Here is a 22,590-nt window from a genome sequence, read left to right as displayed (position 1 = left end):
TCTATAAAGTAACACAAATATGAAATGTATATGATGAATGTAAAAAATAAACAAACAGGCAAAGAAAGAGAGTTTTCAGTGCTTTGCTCATAAAATAAACCACCCGCATTCGGACACATCTCATTTAAAATTTGATTCATGGATATCAGAGCAAACATTAACTAAACTTATTAAATATGGGAACAGAGCACATCTGCACTGCAATTAATGTTGACAGGATATACATTTTGTTAACGGTTATCGGAGGTGGTCTGCATGACAGGTGAGGAAACCCCCGGCTTTATAAAAAGGTGGTGATAGACTGGTGATGTGTGATGGTGTTATTTGCTGTGGTTTTTCCAAATATTTTTTTATCTATTTGTCTGTTGTTCTTTACACTTTTATTTCTCCTTTCCCTTTGTATTGTATCCTTAATGTTCTGTCTTGTTAATTTGTAAAATAAAAAATAAATAAATAAAAAATTTAAAAAAGGTGTTGATGTCCATTAATTCCATTTCCACCAGATTTAATTGTAATATATTTGCATTGTTTTTTTGGTGACACTCTGCTGACAGAGGGAGAGATGGAGCGGGAGCAGAACCGCAGAAACCCCCATCCCCGCAGTTAACAACAAGATACTTTAAACAGAGTGAACTTTGTCTCCCGGGGAGAGGAAACGTGGATCCCAGGGGGGAAATGTCTCCGGACCCCTTTTTCCGAGGGCCGCTCCGTCACTGCTCCGCCACTCAGCAACTTCAACGGCAAGAAGGTCACACTCAGCTTTCCCTCCCCAACTCTATCAGTCAGGCTCCGTTAATAGCTCTAATGATAAACTGTGGCCACAGAGTTTATTTGTGAAGCAGGAGGGCACCGAGAGCCTCGGCGCTGACCCCGAACTCCACTCTGACAGTCACTCTCCTCAAAGGCTGGAGTTCCTGCTCCTTCTCATTATTTTGACAGAGCGCTAAATTGGCCGACATAATTACTGCCAACACACTGCCTGATAAACAATGTAAGTGAGCTAATGGAGGTTCTCCAATCATCAAACAACGGTAATGAACAGGATTTGCCATCCTCACTCCCTCTCATACGTGTGGAGTTGGTTAAGCGCGATGACAAAACTATCTTTAAAAATGTACCTTCAGATAAACACCATGTCCATGGATGAACCAACTGGCACAACGTCTCTAGATTAACGCTCCAATGTGTCTGTAAAAGCATTTATATATCTCTAAAAACAACATTAGTTCCAAGTCTCAGTCCATCACAGTAACACAAACACATATTCTGGTTCATAAGGATGCTTTTATGTGTCCAGGTTCTGAGATATGAGATGTTTTTTTTTAAATTTATGCATTTTTGTTCGTGCTTATGCACTTACATTTGGGTATCTGAACCAACTCGCAAACAAGTTTTGTTCCCACCCCCATCTGAGTATCTTCCTGGCTTAAGATATACCTTTGCAAAGGGGGTGCCGTATTTCATGTCTTAAAGAGACAGGCACCAAAATGAAGTGTTTCAGACCGAGGGTGAAAACAGATCTATTCAGACTGACGGTCGGAGAAAAATAATACGTTTTCTGAATATTAAAGGAGACACTTAATATGAGCATGACAAGTCCACTTTGAGATTTATTTTTTTGCGTTTTGGTCAAGGAGTTAAAGAAATGGATAATGCTTCGGGCTGAGAGACAGACAGCTGCCTCACAGACAGGTGCTGGAGCTCAGAACAGTTCCTGACCCAGGAACCACAAGACACCTCTGCTCTTCACTCTCCCTCCCCTCCTTCAAAATAAACCCACAGTGGGTCCCCCCCCCCCCATCCTCTCTTCGTGCTACGTCCCTGAACACAGAGCCACTTCATCCCCTTCAAAAGCGCTGCGGTGCCGAGGCCCTACAAGGCATTCCTCAGAGCTCAGTGCGTGTGTTGTGATAGCTCGGTGAGTGTACGGGCCAGTGGGCTCGCGTGTGATGAGAGGCTGCCGGGTCCCCGAGGGCGCCCGGGCTCTGATGTACGGATGGACTCATGGGGAATGAAATAAAACTAGCGATGAAAAGGGTGTTTCTGTACTTCTCTCTCACGTTTCAACAAATCTGTGCAGCACAAGCAGACTGTCCGAGACATGCAATATAGCACGGCTGAGTGATTTGTTGGAGCCATTTGGAGGTTCAAGTCCCGGCGATTCTGAAACTAACGCCATCATGGTAGAGTCAAGAAGTCAAATACTCACAGAGCCTCGTCCAGAAGCTGTTGTTTCTCCTCTAGCTCCTTTTTCAGACTCTCCGCTTCAACCTTTAACTCGATGTTCTGGGAAAGAGAATCATAAAACAAATCAATAAGGAACCTGCAGGTAAGAAGAGTAAATCATTGAGTGTCTCAATGTGGGTTTTAAGTCAAAATTGCATGTATTTGACAGCACATTTAGTCCAGATATGGGATCATGTTGACCTTAAAACCAGGATTACAGACCCAGTACGGAGTGAAAACAACGGCAGTGATCAGTGGCATTGATCACACCGCAGTTGTAGTTTGATCGAGATTTTTTTTTTACCACAAATGTATTCTTAATGACATTTGAAAGTGGCTAGATATTGTGATAATTCCAGATCATGGCTGGTGTAATATCACATGTATTAATATCCTATTTATTCCAAGGCCACAGAGATTACTTCTTTATTGGCTGGTATGTTAAAGTCAGTGCACCTTAACATAGCTTCAGTAACAGTTTATAGGTTTTATAGGTAACAATATTGTAATGTTTTCCATTCTGTTCTCGTCATGCAAAACCTAAAGCCAACTCCAATGTTATCCGACTCGTCTCGGAGCTGAAACATCCTCCTTTCTGCTCGGTGCTGCGTAGCAACACACCCAACGGGCTCCCCAAGTGGCACGTGCTGACTTTGTGTTTCAGGAGGCTCTGCGCCACTATAAATAGCTGGTAGGGATATGAGCACCTGTTGTATCGGTCTCCACTGGAGCCTCCAAACCCCAGTGTAACATCGACTCCCCCCTCCTCCTCCCTCTTCCTCCCTCTTCCTGCACCCGGCAACCCCTCCGCTTTTAACTCTTGGCTCCGAACGCAGCAACAAACTGGACTGAACTGGTCGTCTTATTACTGACACGCTGACATACTACACTCGTGTTGCTGCTTCTACCGTAGAGATGAGAGAGGAAATATTATTATTATTAAACCAGGGGAGTGCACGCACAATGTGCGCGCATGCATGCAAACAGCGGGCCTCAGGGCTCTCGGGCGAACATAATGTAGGTCATTGGCTCTATAGTCGACAGAAAACAGGTCAGACAGTCACTGTTAGGGGGAGAAAGGACAAGATCTGTAACAGTTTAGCTCCATACCTTCCTTTTTTTGTTTTCATCCTGTCACTAAGTATCACGTCATTCTAGATCCTGCTTCCCATCTCGTCAATCCAACTCCCCTCACCTGCCTCTGATCACTCCATCGTTAGTCCCTCATTCCCTTCACCTGGTCCTCACGCCCTTCTCACCTGCAGCCCATCCCCTCATTAGTCCCTCACTATTTAGCTCCCTCACTTCCACTTGTCCTCTGCCAGATTGTTTTGTGTTCTTGACCAAGCCCTCCAGCATTACAAAGTGTATTTATCTGTTCCCGTCTGTTTTGTTCCTGCCAGTACTTGGAGTACAGTTCTGTCTCCTGAGTCGTGCATTTGGGTCCACCCTAATACTCCCGTGACAAGATCTCAGCAGACATTTAGATATTATCTTCATCTGTCCAAAAATGCATCATTTGTATCCATAGTTTTCCTCGATAAAGCCCTGAAAGAGCGTAGTCTCTAATCCACATAGTGGACTACGCTCCTTCACGGGATTACTATCTGTGGATGAGCTATCTGGATATGGGTTGGTCTCTGTGGGCATACATTGGCTGTTGATTTAAGCCGACAGATACGACCCACAATGCTTGTGGGCTATAATGTCAAAACGAGAATCTTTGTCAAAAGATGATCAATACAGCGAGCTCAGCGGACTAAAACCAAAGAGAGTTCTCTTCTTCGGCCCATTTGGGTGCCCCGTCGCGGGGCGAGAGGCCTGCGTATCTGTTGGTCTCGCCCTGAGACAACCCGTCGTCCCACAGGCAGGAATGTGTGACTGACTGTTGCCGAGCAGCCGGCGGCCTGCTGCTGTCAGCGTTAACATGTCTGTCAAACACCAACCTGCAGCTCTGGAAACAACATGGCTGACTGCAGAGCTGATGCCTGTACAGGAGATCCTCCAGAGCATTGCAGACGCAGTGGATTTGATGATAATTCCCCTCCCCCCACCCCTCGCACGCATCATTCGCCTTCTCACTCACCCTCTTGTGCACGCCATCGGCGCTCTCCTCAAACTTCTGCTGGATCTTCTCCTCCAGGAAGTAGATCCGGAGCTTCAGGCTGAAGTTCTCCTTCTTCAGGTCGTTGAGGTGCTGCGAGATGGTGCGACAACCGGGGAAACCGGAGTGAGACATGGCGTCAGGTGGCTGCGCTGCAGGGGGCATCGCAGCCCCCCATTCAGTGCCGCGCAGTATGTGAAACGACAGGGCTGAAGAGGAGCAGCGGCGATGCACAGCCGAAGAAATAAACTCTCCTGACGTTACGGGACTCAGGTGATCTGCTATCTCCTGCTGTCACACATCAACAGGCAGGAACACCGACAGAGACCCCGACACTGAGCGGACGTGAGCCCCTCTCAGTCTGGATTTGTTACAGGAGGGTCTCGGGGATGGCACACAGGCAGGCAGGAGGGGGTTATGGGAGGTGGGGGCGAGGGGATGTTTCTTTTTTTAACCATGAGGAAGTTATGTCAAGAATCTGAGGCAGGCAGGAGAGAGAGCGTGTGTGTGTGTGTGTGTGTGTGTGTCTGTGTGTGTCTTAACATTCTGACTGGGAGACCTCCCTTCTTCCATCTGATCTTTGTTTATTTGCTGACATGGGATCAAAAGAGGCTGTCCTCATCATCACAGAGATGACTGCATTGGTCTTTTGTTCACACACATCAAAAACCTAAAACACCTCAAAAGTAAAGGAAGATGAAGCACGCAGCTATTTCCATCCCGTCTCCTAGCAACATTCAACGCTGGTTTTTTTTTCACCGTGACCATCACTTATCCCTGATCTTAACCTGAAACGTCATTATTTGCCTAAACTTTACCAAACCTTAAGCAGAGAGGTGAAAGATAACAAATAAATGCATAATAAAAACAGTCACATGAATCTTTTTGTCGCAGTTTTGGAAGCTACTGGCAAAAGACCTGTGTTGTTGTTCATACTGGAGGACTTTGACGGGCACTTTTGAATAGTTCTGTGACTTTGACCTGAGGCGTCAGCCATACGTCCTCCACCAATGACAGGAGAGCTCGCTAGCAAGTTGTAGTGGTATTGATGATATGACTAAACATATATCGCTGTTTTTGTGAAATATCTCCTGCTACCAAATAGCAATGGATGTAAGTATAATAATCATAAAGGCAGCTGAGCTGTATCTGGTCTAATTATATGATGCCATCGAGGCCTATGAGGACAACTGGGGAACAGTTTCCCTGAAGAGAAGCCTCTGTGTGCCGAGTGTGAGCACTAAAATAAAGTGGTTATACATTTAAATATCCATTGTTTGTTTCCTCAGCTTTTGAATGTCTGTATTTTATCAACCGGATGATTATTCCTGCAGACTTATATTGCGTCTTTGAAATAGTGACACAAAGACGTCTGAAAGACTCTCACCTTCTAGCTCTTTTTTTGGCCCGGTGTAACCTAAACGTTTAGACCTCTTGTCAGCTGCAGGAGACCAAAACTAAACCTTTCTAGCAAATGAGGAAACAGAAGAAAAGACGCCCCGACACACATTCAATCGTATAAATAGAAACCCTCCAGGTCACTTCCTTCTCTTTAAAAACAAAATAAAAAATGTGCAACCTCATCCTCACAAAAAAGAAAAGCCAAGGCCGCCGTAAACTCCCAGGTTCGATCCCAGCTTGTGAACACCTCGTGTCCGACCACAGGGAGGCGCTTTCGCTCTACCTGAGATCAGAGGGTCCCAACGTCCCTGCAGATCCACCCTATTTACAGAAGCCATTGCCCTGCAGCTGTCACTGAGGAATGCTGAGGTGGTGAGACACACACACACACACACACACACACACACATACACACACATGCACACACGCATTCACGCACACACACAAAGGAGCTCATGGCTGAATGTGGTAACACATGTTGTATTCACAGTCTGCACACACATGCACACCAGAGCTGCGTTCAGATAGAAGAGAAAGTATTTTTATATACACAGACGGTTTGATTGTGGAATAGTTTGACATTGGATACAAAGAAGATACTGCGCTCACGCACGTGCCTCTGGTTATTGTGCGCTTTGTGGACGTCTCCCATGTCCGTTATGTTCAAGTCGCTTCGTGTTTATTTAAAAACATCCTTTTTGAGTAACACTGATAGAGACCACAAAAGTATGGCTGGAGTTCTGCATAAAACAACCACACATCTGTTTCTGGTCGGGCCCACATCCGTCAATAAGGCAACAATACCTTTCATTTTCCTTTCTATTTAATTTAGTCCCACAATTGTACAGACTTAAGTAATTTGAGCCTTTTATAATCCTGAACAAATGATTATATTACTTGGATGGGAACAACGGTGTGAAAGCGTGGATTCGTGTGTCATAATAACTTCAACACTGAAGCCTTCACAAGTGGAAACAGACAGATTACCTCCGGATCCGGTGTGACATCAGCACTGGGTAAAGCTTTTTTGAAATTCAACATCCTGTTCAGCCCTTTACCTATAGGAAAGTACATTTAAACCCTATATTTTTTATCCAATGGACTGCTGTTGCATGATTAGAAACAAAGCTAGATCAAGTGCTGTAATAATAAAGTAATATATATTATATAATTTGCACATTTAAAAAATTTACTTTCAGGGAATTTGGGACGTATTCTATATGACATATAATGACATTAATAATATTAAAGCGATTAATATTAAAACAATTAATTTGCAATGAAGAAAAAGGTGTTGATCTATTTAATTAATTATCATTTTTAACATAACCTTTTTCTTTACAATGATAGAAAACATGACATTTCTATTTGATGACAATACATATAATAATTGTTCACACTTTTCTGATGGTTTCTATATATATATATATATATATATGTATGTATATATATATATGTTTTATTCACAACACACAAAAACAAGATTAATTTGTATTTACTTGTCGCATATGTAAGGAAACCATTAACACGCTGCACCCCTGGGTGCACCCTCAGAGCACCCCGATGACCCCACATCAAGCACAGACAAGATTTATTCAAACTTTGTTCCTCATTTGTCTGCAGCCTCATGTGAATTGAAATGTGGACTTTACCGAGGCCTCAACCCCATCCGGCCCCGTTGGGGACGAACCGGACAACCTGGAACCCCAACTGTGCGCGGCAACGTTGGGACGTCCACATACTTTTGGCCACATCCTGAGGTCCACGTCTAAACATCCAGACACACAACAAAGAGTCCTCAGAGGCCCCGTGATGGAGCAACACCGGCTGACTTCTGATTACATGAGCCAGAGCGATTTGTCAATTACCAATAATCGAGGGCAGAGACTGACCAACAAATATATTGCTGATGACACCAGTTTATTACAGTCTCAATTTGACAGAAACACAAAACCACACACACACACACACACACACACGTGATCGTGTGTTGGCCAAAAGCTGTGCACCAATCTGCAACGAGAGTTGGAGGAGCGACGCCGACCGCAGCGGCTCATCCAGAGGTCAAGCACTGCGAGGCTGAATGTATTACAACGCACCGTGGCCGTGAAATTAAATCATCCTAATTCTGCAGGACCTTTCCATCTGAGTCTTTTTATTTTTCGGGATCAAACTCTGACCGTGGCGATTATATCCAGAAAGGTTAAAGACCTTAAATAGAAGTGTACAACAAGGGAGGATCCACGGCAGACATGTTTCCACTCCTCGGCCTTTGCATGCACCATTTGAAGGCTGTTTTGTTGCCATGGCAGTTTACTAACCCTTACCCTCTGCTTCAGAGGTTTAAAAACCATCTCTACAGGAACTGGAGTGTAATTGGCTGCTTGCATATGTGTGTGTGTGTGTGTGTGTGTGTGTGTGTGTGTGTGTGTGTGTGTGTGTGTGTGTGTGTGTGTGTGTGTGTGTGTGTGTGTGTGTGTGTGTGTGTGTGTGTGTGTGTGTGTGTGTGTGTGTGTGTGTGTGTGTGTGTGTGTGTGTGTGTGTGTGTGTGTGTGTGTGTGTGTGTGTGTGTGTGAGTGCGTCGGATTGGCAGAGCGCGGGGAGTTTTCCCCCTTTACCGGTAACAGGAGCTCCTTGATGCCAGCTAGCTCGACATTTTCCAGCCCTGCTCTCTGGCAGTGCCAAACCCCTAATGCAGTTCTGCAGGGGGAACGTCTGATTGTGTTTATTGTGCTGCCACGGTCCACGCTAGACATGGTGGTTAACAATTTGAATTTGTAAACCTAATTAACTCATCAACAGAGAGCCACTAAAAATATCCCCGGGAGCTAATTAAAAAGGGTGGACAGAAAGAAGGGAGACGCACTATAGAGAGCCAGATAAAACCTGGACGCCGAAGCCTCGTTTATTATAATCACATCAGCTGAAGAATTTTTTTCATTCATGCACACGGGGTTCGTGTATTTGCCTGCACGCTAATTTCCTTCTTCGAACGAGAGTGAGGTGAGAAGATGGAATCTCATGTCTGCGTCTTTGGCACGGAGCCGGAGTCCAGACACGGTTAGCCTAGCTTAGCATAAAGGACTGGAAAGCAGGGGGGGGGGAACAGCTATGGCTTTGGTACATGAAAAGTCCATTGTGGGTAAAGCGAGCAGAGGGAAGACGCCTACTGAAAACGTTTTAACCAGAGCAAAAGATTTGCATTATCGTGCGTGGATTAAAGAAAACAGAAAGGAATATCCACTTTTTGGGGTGAATAAACACAGATCTTCAGACTCAAAAGGTGAAATCTGTCACACAAAGTAACGCAGGAGGTCACTCTTTGTTCAAACCTGCTATGACAAATGTTATTTGGCCTCTTTATACTCACGAAAGTGAGCAAACCAATAGTTACATTTTAATGGAAGCTATTTGTTGGCTCATTTGTGTTTTCACCTATTAACAAAACGGCAAATACAACACAGCACCAAGCAGTTTCTTCTCTATTTAAAACAATAAGATGGAGTGTGATAATTTGAAACAGCATTACATCACTCAGACACATGGTGACCGACTCGAGAGGTCACACTGCTGTTATTAGTGATAGTTACGGCGCAGAGCCTGCGAGCCACAATGACCACACACACTGTTCCATATAACTGTAGATTCATTACAAATGTTCATAATAAAACAACAGTCGATGCCAAAGTCCCTGCAACTGATCACATTACATTTCACCCTTGAAGTAGATTAATGAGGGATAGGAGGCCACGTGCTACTGTTCTCACACTGTTAACAAAAAGTAAAGAGTGTGTAAAATGGGTTTTTCTGAGATGGAACTGTATTTATTTTCATTTCTTTTTCCAGGGAATAATCAGTTCTCCTCATACCTCGAGGCTTATGATGACAGAACAAAACAGTTGGCCGGACGTTCAGAGAAAACACAAGCCCAGAGTTTGAGATTTATATTAGACCAAGATACACAGTGATGTAATGAACTACAAGCTAATCAGTTAATTCATCTTCATGCGAGGTTAAAGCTAGACGAACAAAAAATCAATCTAGGGCCTCTGTGCAATACGTTGAAATAAAAATCAATCAGAAAGGTGCAGTAGAGTGCAGATCTCCTTCAGGTGACGGCCACTGCCTTAATGTGTGAATGAATGCAGAACAAACAAATAAAGTTCAGCTTCATGTGGGCTGTTTAACGCTTCCTGGTTTTCCACAATTTGGAACATGTGTGCAAATCAAGAGGAACGATTCATAACCCACAGCGAAAAACAAAGAGTCCAAACTGAAGCAGTTGTTGATGGAGGCCCTTACAGACCCCTACCTATCAGGCTAATGGGTTTCTTGGTGTGTGTGGGAAGGCCTAGACAGACAGGCACAGAGATACACACACACACACACACACACACACACACAAAACCAAATACATAATCTCCTGGCAGAGGTAATAACAATGAACAGTGTCACTAATTGAACTTCATTTGTGAATATTCTCAACAAGTTTCTTCCCATGAGTGAAGTCAATATTATAGAACCTCCAAATGCAAGAAAAGACTCCGTTAAAGGAGATGAACTCAAAACATTTGTTTTAATGAGCAGAACATTGACCCCCTGTGGGCTTGAAACATGGCTCTACATGGCTCTACATGCCAAGTCGGCATTTGCCATTCATCAGGCACCGTTAGCTGTTCAAATCTGTTGTGTGGGCCCAACAATAACAAGCACACTTGCTAACAATGAACAGTCAACCATTCATGGTGAACTGTCGCTGTGTAATACAACCAGATATTTCAAGTAAAGCCGACATAAATCTCTCTTTGTATTCATGACCGTGTCTTGATTGTCAATGAAAAAAAAAGTATTAAAAAAATATGCAAAAAGCATTTCATGACTTCCAGAGACTTCATTATAAACTCTGTAATCACATGCGTTAACCCCACGAACGCCCATCGTCGCAAAACTAATCAACGTGCCAGTCGTCCCTCCCAGGATGCTCAGTTAGTTCTAACCACAGGGCAACTAAATAAATTAGAGTTAATAAGCAGTTTTCAAGTCTAATGGGATGTCAGAAAAGTGAAACGAGTCTTACGAGACTTTCACCGATCCCCGTGTGTCACGACAGAAGACATTTCAGGTGGTGGAAGCTATCAGACTGAGACTTCTTCTTCGTCTCACTTTCCCTTCACTCTGTGGCTTTGATAGAACAAATCTCATTCCCAGATGTGGTGGCAGCAGCTGTACGCGAGTGAGGGATGGTGGCAGTGGAGGGTCTGTTGGTGGGGAGTCTGTAGTTCAGTGCCAGAGTTTTTTAGAATTGGAACTGCATCCATGGACCGGAGGAGGCTTGGGGTGCAAAGGCCTTTCGATACCTTTTCCAGCTTGTCTGCCAACCTAAATGCAATACTAACAAATGTTAATTAAAAAACGACTAAGAAAACCCCCAAAAAAACAACTAATGAAATGCCTGACTGTGTGACACGTTTCATTTCCAGACGTTACGCTAATTATTTAACCCTTTCAAGTGAAGTTAATGCCGTGAAAACACACACTCTTCTTCTGCTGTTTCCTCCATGCCCATTGCCTTTTCTACCATTCCTTCATCTCCTGCTGTTGACACAAACTGTAAAACTATTTGTTCACCGACACTTTGCCCAAAAAGTGTATCACTGTTCCTTGAGCCCTGACGAATCAGTCGAGACTAACGTCATTTCAGTCGACACATTCGTGACTTTTACATTTCAGCCGAAACTCTTCTCCAAGTTGATTTCCAATCATAAACCATGGACACCTTTTGGGAACAGTTCAGGGTTATGTGTCTCGCAAGGACACAACAACTAGGGCTGTGAGCGAGTTTCGAACCACCGATCCTCTGATTGAAAGAGAGACCTGCTAACCACTGACCCACTGTGAGCGATTTCATGTACACATCCTTAAAAAGTGGATCGATAGAAGCCTGTGTAACTGAGTCAGTCTCATCCACAATCAGAATGAGAATCAAAAACTTTGTTTTGCCATTTATAATTACATATCCAAGAAATGTGTCATGGCGGGTGGTGCAACAATAGACAATGACCACAGTGCGATAATTAAAAATAGAAATATAAATCCACAAATCCACCATTTCTATCGCCATTCTGCTGCTGTCCTGTGTTTCTGGATCCTAATTCTCTATCTATCCAAAGCGTTGGCCTGGTTGTGTCTCCAGCTGGTGGAAACTGAATAAAACATCTGAGATGAGAACAGAAATTCAGGAGACAACTAACCCTAACCCGAATACAAGAAGCTTCATACAGGTTTTAGAAATGTGATTTATCTTTAATAACGGTAAAAAAACAAATCATCTAAATCTGATCAGAAAAGATTTAAGACAGACTGTGAATCCCATATGTATTTCACAACTTTCAAAACTCTGTGCTGCGATCCAAAATCAGCTGGTTCTCAGAGACTGTGGTTTAATACACAGCTGTCTGTAAAATGAAGAATCCTATCAAATAAATATGATGAGGCTTTGGTTTGGCCTTTTTTTGTTTTCCGGCCCTGCAGTGGAAACCACAGTTTTCTATTCTTGACCAAAAGGTTACAGCTACCATGGTTCGTGTGTATGGAGTTAACAGTTTATTTCAGCTTCAACCACATCTGATGTCATGTATTTTGTGGGGAGCAGTGAGTCATAAAAGCAGTGTCTGATACAGGACAGCCTGGGTCATTTGTCCCTGCTGCCTGACTGAAAGGCCTTCTGGGGCTAATCAACGAGGGGGCCCATCATTCACTACAAAGACTGTATTTTATATCTCACAGAGTGTGTTACGCTAGATACACAAAGATTACTCTCTGCCAACTGGAACCCAAGCTGGACAGGTCCAATTTTACTGGACTGGGGGACTTTAAAAAAAAGGCTGGGACTGACTCCGGGACTGCGCTCACTGGATCAGGATCAGATGGTACGGCTACACTTCCCCTCCTGACTCGGGCTGTATGAGACACCTGACCCCCGGAAGAGAGCGCAGGCTGTGACCGATGGCCCGGAGCCCCGGAGCTCGGGTTGATGGTGCAGCGTGATACTCCCAGAGAGGGAGGGAGGAGAGAGGGAGCAGGGCCTATTGAGGCTTTAATGAAGCTACTGCTGCTGCTGCTGATGATGATAAGATAAGATAAGATAAGATATATACTTTATTAATCCCCAAGGGGAAATTAGTTCTCTGCATTTAACCCATCCTTAGTTATTAAGGAGCAGTGGGCTGCAGTGATGTGCCCGGGAAGCAACTGGGGGTTCAGTGCCTTGCTCAAGGACACTTCGACTTGCAACTAATGGGGAGAGCCGGGATCGAACCGACAACCTTGGGGTTGCAGGATGACCCTCTTACCCCACTGAGCTACAGCCGCCCCCCAAAAATGATGATGACGATGACAGTGGCTACCAAAGAGGAAACCACAAAGGGTCAGTGCAGCCTGTGGTAATGTCCAAGTTTATAGAGTGAAGGCATTTCGGGTTGACTTCCAGAATTATTGTGTGTCTATATATGCATATATCTGTATGTGTGTGTGTGTGTGTATTGCATGACAGGTCCTATGCCTGCACCCACGCTGCTGACATGTCATCCCTGTATGTATATTAATGGATTCATTTGTTTTGCAACGACGAAGGCGATGAGCAGAAACATCGATAATCGGAGGCAGCAAACGGCTTTTTTCTGGATGCAGATCTGACAACCAACACTCTTTTTACGGCGCTGCCGGCCTCCACCTCTCCTTCGTTCAGAGGTGTGAGCGCTGAGGGTCAGCCGGGCAGGAAATGACCTCATCCAGGGACTGATGGGGTTGGGGGATCAACACAAAGATAAAAGTAGAGCGCACTCCAGAGGGGAGGAGGTTAGAAGGTAACGGGAGAGCTGAGATCAACAGAGGAGTGAGGGGGACGCTTTACAGCTGGGGGCCAGTGTGTGTGTGTGTGTGTGTGTGTGTGTGTGTGTGCGCATCCAAATCCAAATGTTGGTGATGCAACTAATAGCTAGCTGTATGAAAATAAAGAAGTTAAATAAAGTTTTTACTACTTCTTCCCTGTTTGCAATTGCTCATCTTCGTTTTCTGGAGTCACAGTTGGACGAATCAGAACATTTAAAATCTTTGACTGATGATCATTTTGAAGTGAAAACATGTATTTGAAATGACTAAAACTGTGTGTACAGGTCTGCGTGCAGGACAAATATATAATATATATCTAGAAGTATACATAATGCTTCCAAAATTATATTGCATGCCTGCTTTGAACTAGTTTTGACTTTGTGACATCACAATGCTACAGCGATGCTGCTTCTACACCGCTGAGAATAAAAAGAAAATAAGATGAAAAGCCATACATCATGAACCTCCAGCCCATAAGCAGCGAACACACGGGATTTACAGAGCGTGCTCTTATTTCATCTGTATGCATGTATCGGTAATGCAGAACAAAGAGGGTGACATCATGCAGAATCCATCTCGGCGACCACATCATTAATCACACGTCGGCTGATTGAGTTTTCTCCTCCTCGGTCTTCATCCGGACTCCTCCCCCTTCTCCCTCTACATGAATCACACAGTCAGTCAGAAATGTTGCATTTAGAAGTTTATGGAGAGTGAAAGAAATTCAAAGGGAAGGAGACCGCTTTTACTATGTGACCAACATGATGTTGGCACTCAATCGATGTGCCTCTGCTCCATGTTCCTGGTTTGATTTCCTTCATTTTTCATCGAAAACTCGACTTGGAAGAAAGCTCCACGTGTAGAAACTCACCTTGAATCATGGTAGAGTTGCCTTGTTTTCATCGTCGTTTAAAAATGGCTGCACACAATGAACGGCAAGATGCACGAAGCAAGTTTTGGCTCGACCTCCAATGAGGATTTATCAGGGGTGAACATTGTCTTTGTGTCCGTCTCTCAGTCATCTCTGCCCTTTCCCCCTTTGGTTGCGTTCAATAGCCAATCAAAATGGGTCTCGATACACACATCACGCCATACAGAACAGACACAAATTCATCCACATCCAGCTGATTTGAAGTTTGAAAGTTTATGAGCACAACATTTGACTCCCCGCCACTTGGACGGTACCGATCTTCTGACCCAATCAAAGAGACTGCTGAGTTGACTGAAAGCAGAAACGTGGCAGCCTTCACCATCACTGACCCCGGTCAACAATTCCAGGTTGCATACAGTGACGAACGCACAGAGAGAAACACAGATGTCTCCTGGATAATTCACTTTACTGCAGCGTTATGTTACGGTCATTAAATTCAACTTTGTTTATGAGAAATCTTTTTTCTCTCCTTTCTTTCCCCCCCATTAGCTTTGGTGGATGGCTCTAAATACTACGATGCCCATGAGCCTCAGTAGCCGGTGTTATAGAGAAAGAGCCAATAAGAAGAGTGAACCAGGACCGTTGCAAAGTCACTGCTTGTAGGAGCAAACCAAATCACCACAGCTGATCCAGGAAAGGTATTTTCTAGCCCTGTGATTGGATGTTTCTCACTGAAATGGACCTCGGGAGTCGTAGTCGATTTCTTTCCATCACCAGATATTTTCTAACTTCTCTTTTTCTACTGATCAGGAGACTTTCATGCCCATCCAAGAAGCAACATCTGTGCTTCATGTCGGCGCTTTGTTGTTTGCTTCAGCATTTAATGGCTGTTCCAGGAAGTGGACCTGAACACACCGGCTTCAGCAAATATTTGGTCCTGTAACTGGCAGAGAAGCCGCATCCGTGCTATCAAACATCTTTCGGGGCGCCGCATGTGTTTGCCGACAGTTGGCCGACGCACGAGCAAAGCCTGGAATCCTGGAAAGCGTCCCGATAAGCTGATCTTCCACAACCCTCTGCGGTGCCAGAGCTAATCAGGAGACGTCAACATGTGCATACGCACTGTGTAATGAACAAGAAACACACGCATTCTCTGGCCGCGCGCCCCCCAAACAGTTGAGAACAATGATTATGACAACTGGTTCGTCTTCGGATCGCCGCGCACGCCAGGAGGAAACCGGAGGGGAGTCGGCAACAATCTGCACGTCTAAACACAAAGTCATGACCGAACCGTCTCCGGAGCGGAACCCAATACCTGTTCCCAAGCAGCTCCGCACACGGGCAGGCAGCGCGGGCGGGCAAGGCCGCGCAAATACTTTCCATCAAGTTTGTGTACGTAAGCAATGATAAACACGTTGCATCTAAATCATAAAAGCATGGATTTCGTGTGACGGCCGGGGCAGAGCTTTGGCAGCCAGGATGTCCACTTTTCCCATGGTTGTGTTTCAGAGGGAGAGTAGGTCTGCGTCTCATTTCTGTGTGTTTATGGCAGATCTAAATTATGGTATCGGGTTCGCCCCGAACCGAACCAACTGCCAACTGTCATGGCCGACCCTCCCGTATGGATCACTTTTGTCTCTGTAACCCAATCTCTCCCTGAATTTCTGGCTCTCCGCTTGGATTCATTTTTTTGCGGGGGAGAGAGAGAGAGAGAGAGGTCTGAAAAAACAAACACAGACCTTCAAAACAAGGTTAGTGGTCCTTCTTTAATTATTTTTGTATTTATTTTTTTAAGTTGTTTTTTCCGCAAATAGAAAGCAGAGGAAATGCTGCCGGCAGAGCCACGTTTTGTGAATGAAGCCCAGCTGACAAAAAGAGCAGCGCTCAAAGGACCTCATGATGATTGTGTGTGCACACACACACACACACACACACACACACACGTTGTGCATGTTAATGACACATCACCATGTTTCTATATAGCCAAAGTTTTACCATGTCGTGTCACGTCGCTTGAATTTGCAATACAGAAGTTGTCCAAGAGATGGCGATGTTACAGAGGGAAGTCAGGTGTCAGGACGCTTTGGAACTCTTCCCTCAGCATGTAGGTCAAGACACAAAGATGATCACTGGGAAATTATAACGCTCCAACTATTGTTCTGAGGAAAGTGTTCTCCATTGCTGCTGAACGCAACGCTGACAAAAAATCCCTGTTCAGTCCCCCGAACATAAAGATGGCTGAGCACAATATGGTAGGCCGCATATTACAATGCAAACACGGTGGTGAGGTCTGTAACATAAGCCCCCCACACACACACACACACACTCAATCTTCCTTTAAATGTTGAAGAAATGATTGAAAAATACAATAAAGTGATGGATAAGCTCAACAAAAATGATGGCTTTTGAATAACACCGTGGCGTGCATATTACAAATGTACACTTCCTTAAGAACAATCATGAAACATTTTCTCAGAGAACCTTTCTGTGTGTATGAGCTGAATCATCGATGTAACTCACATACATATTCATCTAAATAGCTGATTATCTCACTTAGGAAGATACTTTGTCTCCTCAGACGAGGGTTGTGCAGATTTATGAGATTACTGTTCATTCTAAAGCAATCCACTTATTATTACCTCCGCCAGCAGACAACGAGGTTGCGTATTGATTTGCTTTATGGACTGCAAGTCATTTTACATTATGGCTAGATCATATTCTGATTCTAAAAATATGAAATAGCTCCTCCTCCAAGTCAAATTGTGTACTGGCAAAATCACATAGAGATGCCTGTGAGATCTGAATTAAAGGTCATGCATCCAGGCGGTACTGCTACATGCACGTTAAAGACCCAGGTGTGCATGTGTTCGTTTATGTGTTCACTGTTGGCCTGTAATTACAAAAACACATGGCTGGTAAATTAGTTGTTGGACCGTTTTCATGTTTTCCTAAAGAAATCTACTTTACTAAGAAAGGCTTTTTGGCCAATGGAAGCCACACACACACAGCTACACACACCTACACACACTGGACAGCGTGCCCAGCCAATGTCCACATGGCTGAGCATCCACTCTGCAGGTGTTTGCGTTGACTCAGACTGTGTTGGTCTGCAGTATATGTACATATAGTACTTTGGTGTGTGTGTGTGTGTGTGTGTGTGTGCGTCTGCATGTACTGGTATACACTGGATGTGTGCCCTGCTTTCTGTTGTCTGTGGATGGAAATCAAAGGGACAGAGAGAGGAGCCCGAGGGCGCCGCTGCACTGAACCATCAGTTAGCAGGATGAGACGCGACTGTAAAATGAGACAAAGAGGAAGGGGGGTTGTGAGGGAATGGTGGGTGAAAGAAGGAATGGATGACACGATGTAGGAGGAAGAAGAGAATGGCGTGATACAGAAAAAAAAGGGGGACTATGAATCTGGGTCGAAGTTGACCTCATTTCAGAATGCGAGCCAATCAACACAGCCTCCGTGGTGGACTGGCCTCTGGCTTCAATGTGTCCTGATTTGGCCTCCAATCTCATACCAGAAGAACATGTTAACAAACAAAGTTTTCCTCCCTTTTCTTCAAAGAATCTCTAAAATAAATATTTTTTTGGAGGAAAAGGATTTTCTCTCGTAACATTTCGAGAAATTGACGCTTTAATTCTTAGTTCTACAAACTTCATCGTGCTAAGTTAACATGAAATGGAGTCTTTTGCAAACTGGTTTAATCTAGTGTTAATGTAAATATTCTGGTTGTGTAAAACAAATGTTTTACTAAAGTATTAAAAGTACTCATATTATCAATGATAACACGTCAATATAATGTTAATGTTGCTAGAGGCACATTTGACAAACTGTTGGAAAGTGAAATCAGTATTGAAATCAGTATTGCAATATATATTACAAACTGAGCATGTGTTCAAATCTTACTCTGTAAAATAACTGTCGAAAAAAGATTAGTATTTCCCAATGAAAATGAGTGAATTAGAAGTATAAGGTAATGTCAAATAGTATTGAAATACTAGATAACTAAAGAATTGTAAAACACTGTATAGTGCTTGAGTGTGTACTGAGACACTTTCCACCACCGGCTTTAAAGATAAACTTGAAACTCATTCATTTCTTGTAAGATGAATATATATTCTAACTTCCTGACATACTTTGTGTAGTTATGTCACTGCCTGCATTTCTCACATTACACACTAACCAACAACAGCTGACCATGATTGTCTCTCTGTGTGAAGCGACCAAACATATAATTATTCCGAGGGAACTTTCGGGACATCAGCTCGACCCTTTGGTGGCTTTGGATCGCGTGAAGCCTTTAAATGTTTCCGATTGAAGGGTTCAGAAACTATTTGGATGAAATGTAATAACGAGGGACACGTCGACTGCTCGGGCCCTGAGAAATTCAGCTTCTTCTTTCAGGACAATTTAATATATTGACTGGCGCATAAAATGGATTTTATTCCCCTTTGAACTCACTGCTTTAAGTTCAGATGTCTCTGTAGCATTAAAAAATGTATAAAAACCACAAATATGAAGTAAAAAAACAGCGTGGCACTGCCAGGTGAATTATGCGTTCCCCCAGAGCCTGAGCTGCCTGGCCCGGCACCGCGGCTGCTCTTCATTAGCCATCTCTACTCTACCTTTCTCTGACAAATTCAATAAATGTTCAGCTGGTTCCAATTAGGCCCTCGTTAGCAATAATTGGCCTGGTATTTACTAACAGCATTACTCAACACTGGCTGGCGCAGGCCGGGCCGCTGTGATCTGGGCCAGGCTGCGCTCAGCCTTCCGGGTTTGTTAGTTACCTGCCAGTCGACGGTGCCCCGCAGAAACCTGCTATCTCCAAAAAGGTTAACGTTCCACAGCTTGAAAATACAATAATCCGTCCCCCCGGACCCTTTTTTTTCTTCACTGCCCTTTTTAAAACTTTTTTTTCTTCCTAATGTTCAACAATAGTTTTATTTGATCCCGGGGCTCGGAGACCGCTTTAACTTTGTCCAAACTTATCACCAAACAAGAATGCAGATAATGGCCGATTCTGCTAAACCCCCTGGCTTAGGCCCACCGCCAATGCAATGCCGATGCATCGAGGCTAAACTCTGGATTGGCCTATTACGACTTTTAGGACCCAGTGATTTAAATACGGCCTATTCAAGTGAATTACAGATGTCTCTTTTCCAATGTAAATCTATGGGAAAAAACATGTAGGGCCAAATGCATAGACTGTAATGAAGAAGACTTGAAACTAGAGGTTGAGACCATAAAGTAATTTTCACAGTGTTTAATAAGGTAATAAATCAAGTTGGAAGTACAGTGCTTCATTCTTCAGAACCGGAGGTAGCCGCCTGGCCCCATGGCTTCACGGGATGGACTCAACTTCTGTAACTTCACCTTTTGATCATAATGTATAATTATTTAGCTCCAAAGCCCGGACATCTTCCTGGGGGCTTGGTGGTATCCCTAACAACCAAATAATGACTTTGTCTAATATACTCACATAAGCACGTGTGAAACTTAAGTGGTAGTTTAGCTTTCTTTAGAGGATCATTTGTTATTTATTTGCCATTAGTCATTAGATGAAGGCCAAAGAAACAAAGTCTCAGGAAACACAAACAAACATGCATTCGTCTACTTCAAGGCTTGCATAATGTTCCTTCACACGCAAATTACACTCAGTCCGTGCTTGTATAAATAAGCATAAACTGCAGTCGTCCAGGAATTATCCACTGGCCCGGCAGTTGGATATTGAACTCAGTGTAAACATCATATGGTTTTGATAAAGTATTGGGGGTAAAAAAGATGCAGAAATACTGCATTTCACACTGTTTTTTACTTCGAAAAGTTGCTCTTGGGGAAAGTCAGATCGGGCTTGTAAAGGTTAACATGTGTTGGACTGAGGCTGTGGGAGATGTGAGGAGGTTTTTGTAGGACACTTAGGCCGTCCAGCTCCTGTCAGCCTCGCCCAGCGGGGGCCGAGGCAAGCGAAGCCTTTGGTGCCGAGTTTTACGGTTCATTTCTAATGTTTCACTAGCAAAGTGAAAATATTTTTACAGGACGAGAGAGAGAGAGAGAGAGAGAGTGAGAGCACAGTTACAAGGAGAGAGTACAACTCCACTAACGGGGATTTCTGCCATCTCACAGACTCTCGGGGGGGATTTTAGTTTCAGAAAAAATGAGGTGGATTTTAAAGTTACTTTGACCCTGATGGAAAACATTATAGAGTCACTCCATAGGGAGTCCGGAAGACAACGGGAGTGCCACAAACATGACATTACCATAGTTTGAGATGCACTGCATGATCTTCGTGATCATAATAATAATAATAATTTAGACTTCTATAGCGCTTTTCTAGGTACACAAAGACGCTTGAATAAACACAATAAACCATAAACACAAAACTACAGGGAACAAATTCAGGGTTAAGTGTCTTGCTCAAGGACACATCAACTAGGGCGGGGATTGGACCGCCGATCCCCCTGACTGAAAGAAGGACCTGCTAACCACTGACCAACAGTCGGCACCACAGCGACTAATCTACTTGGGACACGTATGTTGTGACCAGTGGCGGGCCGTCTGGGCCTTCTAAGCCTTCTCGGAAGGCCTAAACATAATTACAAAGTTATAGCTATTTTAAAATTACAAAAAATAAAACAACTAGAACGGGCACTCGGTAGAGCGCATACCTTCGCATATCACAAGATTGGGCATTGAATTATGAACATGTTGGCATTAGTTGCATGCCAATTGGATAAAAATTGACCGCGCTATGGTAGAAAGAAGATTTTTACCTTTTCATGACCTTTGACCTTTGACCCGATCGATCCCAAAATCTAATCAAATGGTCCCCGGATAATAACCAATCATCCCACCAAATTTCATGTGATTCGGTGTAATACTTTTTTAGTTATGCGAGTAACACGCATACAAATAAATAAATACACGGCGATCAAAACATAACCTTCCGCATTTTCAATGCGAAGGTAATAATAATATATATATATATTTTCTGGTGGGTGCGCATGCAGTTCAACAGAGAGGAAAAGGAGATAGATTAGCGGAGGTCAAGAAGTTAAAAAGTCACCACAGTTTTAATTTTTGGTAAACTATTTAGTAAAAGAATTTATGCTGCAAGGGCAACAATAATGTGGAACTCCATCTCTTTATGTTTTCTAAATGTCCTACTCTGTTTGGGGCTCTAACGCCATTGGTTCCTACGGAAGATTTACATTGTTTTAAACACCTCACAAATATGTAGTTTAATCTGGAAAAAATGCTCTGCAATTTTTACAGCTGGTTGCTCTAGTTTTTAATCAAAAGAGGAAACAGTGCATATGTTTGTGACTATTTTTAGTCGAGGAATAATCCACATTTGGTGTTCTAGTGAGTATTTTGACTGCTGCAATATTAGGAATGATATATGTTCCGCTTTAATCCACACAATACTCAGCAGATACAGTCGCTGTCATCTGGGCTTGATTCATGTTGGACAAAAGGCTGTTCAAAATCCAATCATGATTGAAAACATGTTCTAGGGCCCTGCAGTATGGTGAGTAGTGGTTGAACATATAAAATAGTGTGGCGAGTGAAAGTGACAAACGATATGAGAACAAATGGGAGAGTGTTAAAGAGGCAGATGGATAGAGCGGTAAGAGCTTGGAAGAGACAAGAGGGAAGGTTTCAAAATAGAAAATCGAGTGGCTGATGAAAATCGGTAGTTTCTCTGGCTGCACCTGTCCCCAAAGCACAGCAGATCAACGTCAACACCCCATTCTAATGCGCTGATTCCAGGAACCTTGCAGTGGAAGTAAATGATGACATATGGATGAATATAGATCAGTTCCAAGTTAGGATTTTTTGTATTATTTTGTTCAAGTTATGTTTTCCTCCCTATGCTTTGGCAAGTGGGTGAGTATTCTCTGGTATGTGAGGAGGGGAGGAGAGGGGAGGGCTGTCTGTTCTTCAGGTCTGCTGCGCACATGTCGCTCTTTCACATTCTTTTATAAATTATCCCAAGAGAGGAAAAGAGAAGGAGATTTAAAAGCAGGGAAAGAAGAAGGGGGAAGCTAGAGAGCCTGCAGAATGTATCTGAGAGAGAGAATAGATG

General features: G+C 43.6%; 1 protein-coding gene across 2 annotated transcripts in view; it reads right to left on the bottom strand.

Moving 5' to 3' along the window:
* The window catches only part of pde4dip (phosphodiesterase 4D interacting protein), an 84,062-nt gene that overhangs the window by 38,713 nt on the left and 22,759 nt on the right, over positions 1-22,590 (bottom strand). For both annotated transcript variants that reach the window (XM_056414010.1, XM_056414009.1), the window contains exons 4-5: positions 4,313-4,423; positions 2,210-2,286 (exon numbers count right to left, since the gene is read on the bottom strand). In XM_056414010.1, the coding sequence (XP_056269985.1) occupies positions 2,210-2,286; positions 4,313-4,423 (188 nt within the window). The remainder of the gene's footprint in view (positions 1-2,209; positions 2,287-4,312; positions 4,424-22,590) is intronic.

The sequence above is a fragment of the Pseudoliparis swirei genome, chromosome 5, assembly GCF_029220125.1.
Source record: "Pseudoliparis swirei isolate HS2019 ecotype Mariana Trench chromosome 5, NWPU_hadal_v1, whole genome shotgun sequence".
Classification (NCBI taxonomy): Eukaryota; Metazoa; Chordata; class Actinopteri; order Perciformes; family Liparidae; genus Pseudoliparis; species Pseudoliparis swirei.
Note: the sequence above shows the minus strand (reverse complement) of the source record. Positions and strands in the feature narration are given on the sequence as shown.